Here is a 15501-nt window from a genome sequence, read left to right as displayed (position 1 = left end):
AAATGCAACAGCTTGCGTGGCGCATGTTACAGGAAGAAGGGGCCCACTGGCCCAACCCAGATGTTATGAGCGGCGCATTAGCAAAACAGAGGTGCACAGCCTAGTGTAAATAGGCGCCTGTCCACTAACAATGCATTCAAGTGTGACAGCTCTCCTGGACGGTGGGACATGTCACACTACTTGCTACACGCAGAGGCAGGTGGGGCACCAGCGTTCCAGACCACGGCAGGTCGCTGGTTCGACCCTCTGAGGCCAACACGGGGCCCACAGCCAGCCAGCCAGCGGGGGGCCACGCCACACCTCGCTACTGCGGGCAGTCTGGTTAGCTCCCAACACATGCCAGAGGCATCCCGAGGCGAGGGCCACTGATTTGGACGCTGGATCGCGGGCGCTTGTTGTCATCGCAATATTAACCATGCCACTGAGGAAGCACGCCGAGGGCTGCCTTGCAGCTCCCAACGCGTAGCGCTGAGGCGGAAGGGATGGAGACCGTTGAGTCGACTGCCGGTGCATCCTGACGTCATCACATCTCCATGGCCGTACTTGGCTGGCACTCAGCTGTGCATTGCACGAGTCGCTGAGCCAGCCATTCCGTGCCAAGCTGTTTCACAGCCAGCAAAGTGGTGTCCTCAGCATTGCGGGACCCAGTGACACAGACCAAGAGGAAGGGGCACTATAGCTGGAAATAATAAATCACTTGGGAAACTCAGATGGGTTTTAATATGGTGTATCCTGACAGTTTCCACCCACGTCCAACATCCCTCTCCTCCTGATAGGGTGTCCCTTCCCAAGGTTTTCTTATGACAGAGGAAGGAATAAACTGCCAGTTATATGTATCCATTGTGACTGTACACTACGCATTTTGTTGACATCTTCGGAAATGGCAGTTTCGATTTTATATAATTTTAAAACGATATGTTCTGTATCTTTGGCATATGCTTAAGAATTTAGTAATAACTGTATTATGCATGAGTGTAAATTTGGTTACCTGCCCTGTAGTTTGGTTTGAAAATGGGTCTAAGCCCAGAACTAGTCATCAAATGTAAAATGAAATCTTTTGAACTTGGACTGGTTTTTCGTTCTATTGACATCGTGTTTATGTCTAGTGTATGGTGTAGCGTCTGTGCAAACATACATCTTTCATCCTTTCTCTTCAAGTGAGATGCGCAATGTGTTTCTGTCTTTCACAGTTTGTCTGTACTAAACAATAACAATATGTTATTTCCTTTTGGATCACCCTATATATAAATGCTTAACTGTTACATTATTCTTATCAAGTAACCTTAAAACTGGATAACAGATCACATGTCTTTATGGACGTTTCATGTACTCTAAAAACAATGAAGTATTATATTTACATGGTTCTGTGTGTGTATAAGTGTGTGATCATGAATGTCTAAATGAGCCATATTTCATACCTGCTATGAATGACATACAATATATTAACTCCTTTCTGGCAACTGTCACATTACATATATTAGTTGCTGCAACAGATATATTCAGATACATTCTCTAGCAATTATACTCATTTCATGATGGTCTAAATACATTGCAGTAACTAGTGATATTTTACTTTATTTTCAGTGCCGGCAAGATTTCATAGACCGTTTCAAAATATTACAGCGGTCAAAGGAAGTTCAGCAACGCTTGACTGTACCGCCGATGGGGACAAACCTGTCACCATAAACTGGTTTCAGAATGGCCACCCTTTTGATGCTACTCGTCACGAAAGAGTTACTACAGAAGAGATAGCAACACGTAATGGAATGACATCGAAACTGGAATTCAAACGCGTAGAGCGAACGGATACGACACATTTTGTTTGTGTCGCGTCGAACAAGTACGGGACAGACAGATCAGAAATCCTGCTGGTAGTTCAAGAACCGCCGGACACTCCGCTGAACTTCCACGTTTCCAACTACAGCAGCCGCAGTGTGAGTCTGAGCTGGGAACAGCCGTACGACGGGAACAGCCGCATAACGCACTACGTGGTCCAGTACAAGAACGCTTCAGGTATGTGGTCGCCGAACTGTTAGCGTGCTCTAGCGTTTGAAGATTTTTTGCGGAATCTCATCGTGACTGACATTGTTGTGTAATTTCTTCCAGTTTGTGTGTCTGTTGGCAGTTACATGGCATTGGAATGTTGCCCAGGTGCTGGTGCAAGGAGGCCAGCAAAACGTGACCGTGTCGGGCCTTCTGCCCGCCCGAGTTTACCAGTTCAGGGCCCTCGCTAGCAACTCCGTGGGAACGTCCAATGCGACCAGAGCGCTCTCGGTCACCACAATGGAGGAACCCCCTGAATCCCCACCCAGGGATGTGAAAGCTAGGACGAAAAGTTCAGAGAGTCTTTTTGTTACGTGGAAGGTACGTTCCAACCTTAAAACGCTTAGGAAGCAATGTACTGAAAGGATAGAGATACACTGACAAGGGAACCTCCCCATCGCACCCCCCTCAGATTTAGTTATAAGTTGGCACAGTGGATAGGCCTTGAAAAACCGAATACAGATTAATTGAGAAAACAGGAAAAAGTTGTGTGGAACTGTGAAAAAATAAGCAAAATATACAAACTGAGTAGTTCATGGGAAGATAGGCAATATCAAGGACACAGAGACTACAGGAGCACCGTGGTCTCGTGGTAACGTGAGCAGTTGCGGAGCGGAAGGTCCTTGATTCAAATATTACATCGAGTGAAAACTTTAATTTTTTATTTTCAGTTTATGTGACAAACTCTTATGTTTTCATCACTTTTTTGGGAGTGATTATCACATCCACAAGAAAACCTAAATCGGGCAAGGTAGAAGAATCTTTTTACCCATTCGCCAAGTGTACAAGTTAGGTGGGTCGACAACATATTCCTGTCATGTGACGCACATGCCGTCACCAGTGTCGTATAGAATATATCAGATGTGTTTTCCTGTGGAGGAATCGGTTGACCTATGACCTTGCGATCAAATGTTTTCGGTTCCGATTGGAGAGGCACGTCCTTTCGTCTACTAATCGCACGGTTTTGCGATGCGGTCGCAAAACACAGACACTAAACTTATTACAGTGAACAGAGACGTCAATGAACGAACGGACAGGTAATAACTATGCAAAGATAAAGAAAGTAAAATTTTCACTCATGGGAAGACTTGAACCAAGGACCTCTCGTACTGCAGCTGCTCACGCTACCACGGGACCACGGCACTACTGAGCTCACGTCCTCCTTGATGTTGCCTATGTGGCCCATGGACTACTCAGTTTGTATATTTTGCTTATTTTTTCACAGTTCCACACAACTTCTTCCTGTTTTCTCAATTGATCTGTGTTCAGTTTATCAAGGCCTATCCACTGTGCCAAGTTATAACTAAATCTGAGGGGGGTGCGATGGGGAGGTTCCCTTGTGAGTAGCGTTAATACACTCCTGGAAATGGAAAAAAGAACACATTGACACCGGTGTGTCAGACCCACCATACTTGCTCCGGACACTGCGAGAGGGCTGTACAAGCAATGATCACACGCACGGCACAGCGGACACACCAGGAACCGCGGTGTTGGCCGTCGAATGGCGCTAGCTGCGCAGCATTTGTGCACCGCCGCCGTCAGTGTCAGCCAGTTTGCCGTGGCATACGGAGCTCCATCGCAGTCTTTAACACTGGTAGCATGCCGCGACAGCGTGGACGTGAACCGTATGTGCAGTTGACGGACTTTGAGCGAGGGCGTATAGTGGGCATGCGGGAGGCCGGGTGGACGTACCGCCGAATTGCTCAACACGTGGGGCGTGAGGTCTCCACAGTACATCGATGTTGTCGCCAGTGGTCGGCGGAAGGTGCACGTGCCCGTCGACCTGGGACCGGACCGCAGCGACGCACGGATGCACGCCAAGACCGTAGGATCCTACGCAGTGCCGTAGGGGACCGCACCGCCACTTCCCAGCAAATTAGGGACACTGTTGCTCCTGGGGTATCGGCGAGGACCATTCGCAGCCGTCTCCATGAAGCTGGGCTACGGTCCCGCACACCGTTAGGCCGTCTTCCACTCACGCCCCAACATCGTGCAGCCCGCCTCCAATGGTGTCGCGACAGGCGTGAATGGAGGGACGAATGGAGACGTGTCGTCTTCAGCGATGAGAGTCGCTTCTGCCTTGGTGCCAATGATGGTCGTATGCGTGTTTGGCGCCGTGCAGGTGAGCGCCACAATCAGGACTGCATACGACCGAGGCACACAGGGCCAACACCCGGCATCATGGTGTGGGAGCGATCTCCTACACTGGCCGTACACCACTGGTGATCGTCGAGGGGACACTGAATAGTGCACGTTACATCCAAACCGTCATCGAACCCATCGTTCTACCATTCCTAGACCGGCAAGGGAACTTGCTGTTCCAACAGGACAATGCACGTCCGCATGTATCCCGTGCCACCCAACGTGCTCTAGAAGGTGTAAGTCAACTACCCTGGCCAGCAAGATCTCCGGATCTGTCCGCCATTGAGCATGTTTGGGACTGGATGAAGCGTCGTCTCACGCAGTCTGCACGTCCAGCACGAACGCTGGTCCAACTGAGGCGCCAGGTGGAAATGGCATGGCAAGCCGTTCCACAGGACTACATCCAGCATCTCTACGATCGTCTCCATGGGAGAATAGCAGCCTGCATTGCTGCGAAAGGTGGATATACACTGTACTAGTGCCGACATTGTGCATGCTCTGTTGCCTGTGTCTATGTGCCTGTGGTTCTGGCAGTGTGATCATGTGATGTATCTGACCCCAGGAATGTGTCAATAAAGTTTCCCCTTCCTGGGACAATGAATTCACGGTGTTCTTCTTTCAATTTCCAGGAGTGTATTTGCATACTATCAGATTTTTGCTTTGTAGCATCATAACTTTATTCTTAACAAGATAAAAATATTAGAGGTAGATGTCCAGTAAATAATAGCATTAAATAAAAAATAGCATTTATTACACAGCACATAACACTTGTTGAATAATACGCTTTAAATAAAACACCATTCCACTCTCATGTTCATAAATTAAGGATGATACATGGTGAAGATACTCAATGATACATGGAGAAACAACGCTCTGGCGGGCGGTTTGCGGGTTAAAATCATCTCGGGGTATGACCATACGGTGCATTTTACCTGCGGTCGTCGCACGGAGGCGCTGGCAGCAGTCCACATACGCAGAGGTGTATTGGTGCATGTCAGAGTACAGTGCAGCGAGCAAGTGTGCAGAAGTTTTCAGACGTGCTAATAAAAATCGCTCAAAGAACACATATTGATGACGTTATGACGGGTAGGATACTAGGCCGACTGGAGGCTGGTCAAACACAGCAGGTCGTAGCACGGGCCCTCCGTCTGCCACAAAGTGTGATCTCAAGATTATGGTAACTATTCCAGCAGACAGGAAACGTGTCCAGGCGCTACACTACGGGACGTTCACAGTGTACAACACCGCAAGGAGACCGGTATCTCACCATCAGTGCCCGCAGACGGCCAGGGAGTACTGCAGGTAGCCCTGCTTCGGACCTTACCGTAGCCATTGGAACAGTTTTCTCCAGACATAAAGTCTACAGACGATTGAACAGACATGGTTTATTCGCCCGCAGACCTGCAAGGTGCATTCCACTCACCGCTGGTCACAGGAGAGCCCTTAAAGCCTAGTGTCAAGAACACAGTACATGGTCATTGGAACAGTGGTCCCATGTTAGGTTCACAGATGAGTCCAGGTATAGTCTGAACAATGATTCTCGCCGGGCTTTCATCTGGCGTGAACAAGGAGCCAGATACCTACCTCTTAGTATCCTTGAAAGGGACCTATATGGAGGTCGTGGTTTGATGGTGTGGGATGCGATTATGATTGATGCACATACACCCCTGCATGTGTTTGACAGAGGAACTGTAACAGGGCCGGTGTATCGGGACGTCATTTTGCACCAGTATGTCCGCCATTTCAGGAGTGCGGTGGGTCCCACCTTCCTCCTGATGGATGATAACGCACGGCCCCACTGAGCTGCCATCGTGGAGGAGTACCTTGAAACAGAAGATATCAGGCGAATGGAGTGGCCTGCCTGTTCTCCAGACCTAAACCCCGTCGAGCACGTCTGGAATGCTCTCGGTTGACGTATTGCTGCACGTCTTCAAACCCCAAGGACACTTCAGGGGCTCCGACAGGCACTGGTGCAACAATGGCAGGCAATACCCCAGCAGCTGCTCGACCACCAGATCCAGAGTATGCCAACCCGTTGTGTGGCCTGTGTACGTGTACATGGTGATCGTATCCCATATTGATGTCGGGGTACATGCGCAGGAAACAGTGGCGTTTTGTAGCACATGTGTTTCGGGACGGTTTTCTCAACTTGTCACCAATACTGTGGACTTACAGATTTGTGTCGTGTGTGTTACCTATGCGCCTATGCTATTAGCGCCAGTTTTGTGTAGTGCCACGTCGTGTGGCACCACATTCTGCAATTATCCGTAATTTATGAAATGTGTGTGAAATCTTATGGGACTTAACTGCTAAGGTCATCAGTCCCTAAGCTTACACACTACTTAACCTAAATTATCCTGAGGACAAACTCACACACCCATGCCCGAGGGAGGACTCGAACCTCCGTCGGCACCAGATCCGTAATTTACGATCATTAGTGTATTTTCAAGTTACTATAATATTCGGACAGCTGGCAGTGTATTACCTGGTTTGATCGTTCACGCCAAGTTATATACTCTGAGTTAGAGAGCAGTATTCACTTACAGCGCGTTTGACTTTCCAGACGGTACACTGTCACGCAAAACTAATACCACTTTTGATATACGACAACTAGTAATTCTTCGTAACGCCTAAGGTAAATCATATAGACAAACTTCTGCCACGCTCAACAAGAGCAGGACTACAGTGCCAGCTATCGTCATAAGGTTAAAAAACGAGGACTGTATAGACCGTAAGCATCAAAAGGACCAACCAATGAAGTTGGATGCACGTGACAAGACGAATTTACGAGGATTGCCCAGAAAGTAATGCACCGCATTTTTTTCTCGACCAAAAACAATGCTACGAATGCCAAACGTTACATACATATTATTTTAAGTCTCCTAAGTGAGCACGCCTAGTTTCCGTCACTTCCGACAGATAGCGTAGCTGCAGCATCATTCAATTTCTCTCCGCAGAGGAAGAAACTGTGGGGAATACTTACAAATGCTTGTGCAAAGTCTATGGAGCGTCTGCTGTCGACAGAAGTACAGTTAGTCGCTGGGCACGGAGGATGAGGTCATCACAAGGCGGTTCGGTGGAGCTGCACGATTTGCAGCGGTCGAGGAGACCATCCGCGGCTGCCAAACCTGACATGTTCCAGCGAGCTGATGTTGTCATTCACGAGGACAGACGCATTACGACTCGGCAGTTGGCGGTGCATCTGTCAATCAGCAAAGGAAGTGTGGGTGCAATTACGCCACCTGGACATTGACTGGTACCGACAGGGCATACACGGCCTTGTTTCGCGGTGGAGGAAGGCCATAGAACGCGATGGAGATTACGTGGAAACATAAGATTTGTAGATAAAACACAGTTCTTTCGTCTGTGTAATTCTTTAGGTGCAATAAAGAATTGTTGAAGAAAAAAATGCGGTGCATTACTTTCTGGGCAACCCTCATAATACAGAAGAAACCTCCACTCAGTGCGCCCAAATTAGCAATCCTAAACGAGACTGGAAAGAAGGTACTGTAAATCCTCAAACGATTCGCAGAGCATTGAGGGAAGTGGCTATAATGGAATAGTGGCTAGGAAGAAACCGTGCGTGAACTAACAAAATCGACGGAAGACATTGGACTTCGCTAAAGAGCTAATTACGAAGGAAGAAACATGCTGGAGAAATGTCATTTTCATCGACGATTTTTGGGTCAGATGGACGAAGGGTGGTGTGATGGAGGAAGAATGAAGTTTTTAAAGTCATTAATGTTAACTCGACCATAAAGCGTGGAGATGGCATTGTTCTTCTCTGGGGCAATATATCCACATCTGGACCAGGTGAATTAGTGTTCATCGACACTGTTACGAAAAAATATATCTGAACACATTAAAGGACAGTTTACGCAAAGATACTGAAAAAATGGGAATATGAAATACGTTCAAATTTTACTAGGAAAATGAACTGAAACCTAAGGCTCGAATTGTGCGGAGATACTTGTTGTACAATTTCCCGAAAGCATTACAACCACCACCTCAATCACCTGACCTCAACGTATTAAGAATGTGGGGGGAGGACTAGAACGACGTATTATAAACATACCAGTACCTTCCAAAGAAACTGTAAAGCGTCGATCAAAAGAAGAATGGGACGGTCTGTGTACTGACTATATAAAAATCATCATTAGCAGTACTCGGCAGCGTTTTAAAGAACTCATGCACAAGAATGGATAATCAACATCATATTGGAACACATATTTTTCACAACGATATGTCGAAATAATTAGTTCTTAAAAGTGTCAGAATATCAAAGTAACGTGAAAATAAATCGCATTATTAAAGAACTTTCGTAACTTAAATTGATAAACTTTATGCTGTTGATTACAAGACGTATAACTTAATATCATGCTTGGCTATGTTTTTTGTATGTTTTGTTCTGAGAGAATTTATGACAGTACAAAGTAAAAATCTCGTGGTGCCCAAATATTAACATTACTCTATGTATTCATGGATACAAGAGAATGAATGATTCTCTTCTTTAAGGAATGGATAGTTCTGTGTACCAAAACTGCAGGAGTGGCGGAATTAGCTTAATTATTATAGTAATTTTGTGTTTACGTTCTTGCAGGCAGGAACACTTCCAAGGGACCGCGTCTATTCGTCATCACCGATTTCCTGGAAATTTATGGTATATGCAGAACTCGGCCAGAAATGAAGCCGGTCGGGGTTGCCAAGCGGTTCTAGACGCTACAGTCCGGAACCGCGTGACCGCTACGGTCGCAGGTTCGAATTCTGCCTCGGAAATGGATGTGTGTGATGTCCTTAGGTTAGTTAGGTTTAAGTAGTTCTAAGTTCTAGGGGACTGATGGCCTCAGAAGTTAAGTCCCATAGTGCTCAGAGCCATTTGAACTATTTTGAGCTAGAAATGAAAGTGATAGAAGTGGAAGATCCTGATGGTCAAGGGTTTAGAAAAAAGAATAGTACTTTTGGCGCTGGTCGGGGGAGCCACGAGCCATTTATGTTAATGTAGGATTCAGGCAGCGATCGGCGCTGCGGAAATCTGAGGGTCGTGGCTTCAAGCCCCTATGCTCAAACTTTCTTTTATTTTCAATTTTTACGATACTTACACTGCCAGTAGTCGGAAATAATGCTCAACATATTGCATTTAATATTTTCATAAAAGGTAAGAAAAGGAAAAGCAGAGGAGAGTTGAGATTGTAAATGAATTTCCAAGAGAGGATTGTACTTACAGCGTCCACGAGGATTCTGGACTCACGGACTCTGCAAGTAACATTCCAAGAAGGAATGATAATAAAGGCGTACAGCGTAAGGTATTCCGTTAGTTTACTTTCGTCTTCGACCAGCCCTCGGCATCTAATGCATCTCTGCGGTGCCTGTTTCTTTCGTCAGGTAAAGAATTTGTGAAAAAAGCTGCTCTTTACTTCATCGAGAAATAAACAGAATCAGACACCGAGAAGACTTAAAATATATTTCCTAGTACATCAGTAGCTATCATCGCCAGTATTTGGCGAAACAATGTGTTACGAGTGATTTGCTGCCAAACTATGCGCTGAATGACAACCTTTTACGAATGTAAACCAAGTTTATTTTTCTGCAGAAATTTCAAAACGACCACGTAGCTGCAAAACTGCAGAGTTTAAAACCTATGCAAGACGCCGTAAAAATTATTGCTTCCCTTGTTTTTCCGATGAATATTACCTCAGCACTCGTAAATCATCAGCTGTAAAATAATCAAATTACGTAATTTTATATATGAAGTTCTTGTATATGCCGTGTAATCCCTTACTGTAAATTTATTTGCAATCCCAAATTTTCCTTTGCCTTTTTTATGTCTTTTATGAAAATTTTAATAGCTACGATATATTGAGCATTATTTAGATTTATTTGCAGTGTAAGTAACGTAAAAAATTAACATAAAAGTAAATTTCAGCAAGGGACTCGAACCACGACCCTCAGATTATCGTTCTGCACTATTTCCGCTGCTTCACCCGCTATCTGGAAACTACGAAAACACAAATGGCTCATACATCACTCGCCCCGCGCCAAAAATGCTATTTCTTTCTAAACGCTTTGTCATCTGGAGCTACCACTTCTGTCGTCTTCATTTCTGGTCAATTGATGCATATTACCATATATTTTGGCAAAATCGGTGATGACGAGTAGGGTGGTCCCCTTGTTAAACACACACGAGTTACTCAAAGTAACCATTATTCTACGGTGGCTTGTAGTTGAAAATTAGAATCTGTGCAGTATGAAAAACTATAACATTAATCAGGATGTATCACTTCGGCTGAGTGGCAGGCGATCGTACGAATTCCAAAGATAAATAAATTAGCCGCTGTCAGTCTGTTCTCAGATGGAAATGTTTTCAATTTCTATGGTGAATTAATTGTACGGTAAAGCTGCAAATTATAGAAGACTGATTCTTCCTTCGCCGAACATTGCTTAAACCAAAACCATAAAGAAATAATAGATGCAAAAGTTATACATACGGAGGGAAATGGTACAAAGCTAAGTCAATCAGAAATACTAGAAAAAAACAGATGTGTATCCCCATCTTCACTATTGAATGAGGAAACTCAGTTCAGTTATTCACCACTTTTAGACACCTAACAACTTCTATATAGGAGAACAACCTTGGTGCCTTCATTCATAATTAGATTATAACACAAATTTCCATTCCTGTGCACGTAGCACCAAGGCAGTATATATTTGTTCATAGTTATTGTAAATAGTGTCGCAATGAAACCTGTAGGCTGTAAATGTATCTGTGTTAAATTAGGCAACAGAGACAACTCTTTATGGTTTATCATGAATCGAGACTTTAAGAATTGGGCGTGTTTATTTTTGCTTGTTTTCCATTTTTGGGTCAGTTGTGTACTAGACAATGGGCTTATAATCCGAAACATAGGTCATACAATAATAATAAAGTTCGTGAAACAAGGCAAAAACTATTTTCGTTTAATTAATATGATACACAGTGTTTCACCAGGAATCAATTAAAAAGGTATCCGATTTTGCGAAAAGTCTTCTTATGCATAGAAATACTGGGTGAAAAATATTTCTGGCACTACTGCTGTCGAGTGGAAATTCAATTTCCAACAAATCCGACGTTCCTTATACAATATGTACAATATAATTTAAAATGTTGTTTTATTCCTACCAGAGTGGTAAAACAACTTTCTCTGTTCACCGTGTGAACTAGCGTGATAGCGTGGTATGTACGGTGATAGGTGCCCTCTCGAGAAAGAGAGAAAATGGCGCCATACCATTTCTTAGCGTTTACACGGTCCCACCGGTACTTTTCAGCCCGAAGCGGAGCTTGCCTGCCACATTGATTAATGTTAATTTTGCACTTCTCAGGTAACTATTTGTACCTACCTTTATAAAAATACACTAGCGTTAGACTTAGTGCAACAACCTATTTGCATTGCGATTCCTCTATCTCACCTGCGAAAGTGCCTTTAACAGCTGTATAAATAGTGAGTTTTCGAATGAGGCATACACTGATTACAGTAGCTTACTCATCAATGATATAATTAAGCTTTTTTTCTCAACTTTACAGCCACCAGAAGAGAAATTTCAAAATGGAGAAATTCTGGGATACTACATTGGCTACAGAAAAACTAACTCTTCTGATGCATTCCATTACAAGACGTTCGAAGTAATTCCCGGAATGCCGCTACAAGGCCTGCTCACCAACCTGCAGAAGTTCACAGAGTACACGGTTCTGATACAGGCGTACAATAAGGCTGGAGCAGGTCCCAAGAGCCCAGAAGTTACCGCCATGACAGATGAAGACGGTGAGTCTGCTCTGGTGAGCTCTGAGGATCGTAAAGCGTGGTGTTACTTTGCATTTCTCCTATGTCGTTATCAATAAGTTAACATTTTACGTTAGTGATTCGTCTAAAATGCTTTCCAATGTTCAAAATATTAAAATCGTTTGCGAAAAAAAATTTTTTGTAGCTAAAGACAATAGAGAATTCATTTAGGGCTGATGTCACCATTTCTGTTCTCCTTCACCTGCAATAATAAAATGAAATACTTGAATAGTGCCTACAGTTATAAATATAAGACTTTCTCAGTTTGGGTCATGTTTATTTTCCAATATCTGTTGATCCGTCGCGCTTTGACAGCATGGTACCATCATCAGGTAGCTAACTGTTCCTTTTACAATAATTTTTAGGGTTCTGTACCTTAGTCGGTAACAATGGCACTCTTATGCACTGAAGAGCCAGAGAAACTGGTACACCTGCTTAATATCGTGTAGGGCCCCCGCTAGCACGCAGAAGTGCCGCAACATGACGAGGCATGGACTCTACTAATGTCTGAAGTAGTGATTGAAGGAACTGACACTGTGAATACTGCAGGGCTGTCCATCAATCTGTAAGAGTACGAAGGGGTGGAGATCTCTTCTGAACAGCACGTTGCAAGGCAGCCCAGATATGGTCAATAATGTTCATGTCTGGGAGTCTGGTTGCCATCGGAAATGTTTAAACTCAGAAGAGTGTTCCTGGAGGCACTCTGTAGCAATTCTGGGCGTGTAGAATGTCTTATTGTCCTGCTGGAATTGCCCAAGTCAGTCGCAATGCACAACGGACATGAATTAATTCAGGTGATCAGACAGGATGCTAACGTGTGTGTCACCTGTCAGAGTCGTATCTAGACGTATCAGGGCTCCCATATCGCTGTAACTGCACACCCCCACATCATTACAGAGCCCCCCACCAGCTTGAACAGTCCCCTGCTAATATGCAGACGCCATGGATTCATAAGGTTGTCTGCATACCCGTGTACGTCCATCCACTCGGTACAATTTGAAACGTGACTCGTTCGACCAGGCAGCATGTTTCCAGTCATCAGCAGTCCTGAACCGTGAATTTACTATCAAAAACTTTTCTTAAGAATTTACTTTATTTACTAGCGTTTCATAAAGAACATTAACACATTGAATCACATTATGTGAGCGTGGAAGTAGTTGCCAATTGGTAACTGATGAAACAAATTAAAAAAAAATTTTTTTCAATAAATTTTTAACACGGCCGTAGTCACGACCGCTCACAACAACCTCTGGAAGACTACACTGGTGCAAATCTGCAACACACAAGATTACTTTAAACTAAAAATTTTAACAATTCACACAAACACATAAACTATGCAACCCGTAAGCGGGATGTAAATGGTACCAAACACTCACATTAAAAATATTTGCCACCGAAAGGGGAACTTGTTGTTAAGACTCTTACGGTGGAAGGGTGGCAACTTTATACACCGAAAATACCATTTAAATAAAATCCGTGAAATGCAGTTTTACATAAAATGTACCAACATGCTCTACATTACACATATATCACCTCGCAAGATGATAGGCAAGATAAAAACATATGTCAAAAAAATGGCTCTGAGCACTATGGGACCTAACTTCTGAGGTCAGCAGTCCCCTAGAACTTAGAACTACTTAAACCTAACTAACCTAAGGACAACACACACATCCATGCCCGAGGCAGGGTTCGAACCTGCGACCGTAGCGGTCGCGCGGTTCCAGACTGTAGCGCCTAGAACCGCTCGGCCACTCCGGCCGGCATATTTCAGGAATTCGGACTTTACACCTTAAGCAATAAATTCGTTAACACCGAATCCGACAAACATGACAGAGTCAGCTATTAACGTAGGGCAGACCGACAGACAGACACTAACTGCCTAACAAATGCGGACGAGAGACAGACGAGTAAACTGGGGACGAGAGACTGACCAAGAACACAAATAGAAGTTAACAAGTAAATGAAACACATATCACGAATCACTTAACTTTTCATAAACTGCGATGTCTGGCGAAGACCTGGCGTAGCCGAACTCCCGTCTCACGGCGTCGCAGCTCGCGCCGGCCAGACCGATGTCGTCGGTTGACTCCCGTTGCTCTCGTGTCGGCCACGAAGTCACTACCCCTCGCTATAAGGCGCGGGCCACCGGACTGACGTGGCGACTTCACATGCACCAACGCTCAAGACGGACAATTCATCTTGTGTCCCAGTGCGCGACCGACCAACCGATCAATCCAACCGCCAATGCCCATAGCCTGAGCAAACTCGAGCAGACTGGCAGCCTAACGCGTACTAGCACTCCGGACGACAGACACTGACTGCCCCTCACTGACGCGGCTGACCAACTGACCAGCCTCGCCGAGACTGACAGACTGACCCCCTGCCGAGTTTTTTTTTCCTTTATTGATTTTCAATTCCCCCCGAAGGGGCCGGGCTGGCAGCAGCTTACTACGCTGCTCTACAGCCTACAGACTTTTTTTTTTAAATAAAGGAAGAAGAAAGAAACAAGGAAAAACAGGCGATAAAATGGTGATTTTAAAGTGTAAAATGGCGTAAAATTGCGGAAAGTTAAAACAGAAAGCAAAAGAGGTTGGCAATGTAGATAAAATACACAGGAATCAGACAAGTAACATAGTAGACACACGATTAAAAAACATGGCGACAGTCTGGTTTCTGTTCGCAAGAGATAAAAGGCACACCCAGCGACAGTATGATGGCCGTTCGCAACAAGTCCCAAAAAACACAACACGGAACACTCACTGTAAAACACGCACCCCCTGCCGAGCTCATGGCGCCCCTTAAATGCACGTGAACAGGCAACCTTTCCCCTTTTTCCACCAGTGGGAGACACCAAAGTTGCGATTGCCACAGCAGCGCCACCGCCAGAAACAAAGGGCGACTGCTTCACACAACGCGCTGCGGTGCACTGTTCAAAACAGCAAATTTTACCACGGCTCAAGTCGAATGTCGCTGTTGACGGGCCCAGGCGAGGCGTAAAGCTTTGTGTCGTTCTGTCAACAAGGTTACACGAGTGGGCTTTCGGCTCCGAAAGCCCATATCGGTGATGATTCGTTGAATTGTTCGCACGCTGGCACTTTCTGATGGTCCAGCATTCAAATATGTAGCAATCTGCGGAAGGGTTGCACTTCTGCAACACTGAACGATTCTCTTCGATAGTCGTTGGTCCCCTTCTTGCAGGATCTTTGTCCGGCCAGAGCGATGTCGGAGATTTGATGTTTTAACGGATTCCTGATATTCGCGGTAAATTCGTAAAATGGTCGTACGGTAATATCCCCACTTCATCGCTACTTCAGAGATGCTGCGTCCTATCGCTCTTGCGCCGACTATAACACCACGTTCAAACTCACTTAAATCTCGATAACCGCCATTCTAGCAGCAGTAACCGATCTAACAACTGCGCCAGACGCTTGTTGTCTTATATAGACGTTGCCGACCGCAGCGCCGTATTCTGCCTGTTTACATATATCTGTATTTGAATACG

At 45.0% G+C, this 15501-nt stretch overlaps 1 protein-coding gene across 1 annotated transcript in view; it reads left to right on the top strand.

Annotated features, from left to right (window-relative positions):
* Nucleotides 1-1766: 1766 nt before the first annotated feature.
* Nucleotides 1767-15501, top strand: part of LOC126235534 (Down syndrome cell adhesion molecule-like protein 1) — a 210247-nt gene continuing 196512 nt past the window's right edge. Inside the window, exons 1-3 of the mRNA XM_049944253.1 lie at nucleotides 1767-2013; nucleotides 2126-2364; nucleotides 11744-11981. Of these exons, the coding sequence (XP_049800210.1) occupies nucleotides 1767-2013; nucleotides 2126-2364; nucleotides 11744-11981 (724 nt within the window). The remainder of the gene's footprint in view (nucleotides 2014-2125; nucleotides 2365-11743; nucleotides 11982-15501) is intronic.

The sequence above is a fragment of the Schistocerca nitens genome, chromosome 2, assembly GCF_023898315.1.
Source record: "Schistocerca nitens isolate TAMUIC-IGC-003100 chromosome 2, iqSchNite1.1, whole genome shotgun sequence".
Lineage (NCBI taxonomy): Eukaryota > Metazoa > Arthropoda > Insecta > Orthoptera > Acrididae > Schistocerca > Schistocerca nitens.
Note: the sequence above shows the minus strand (reverse complement) of the source record. Positions and strands in the feature narration are given on the sequence as shown.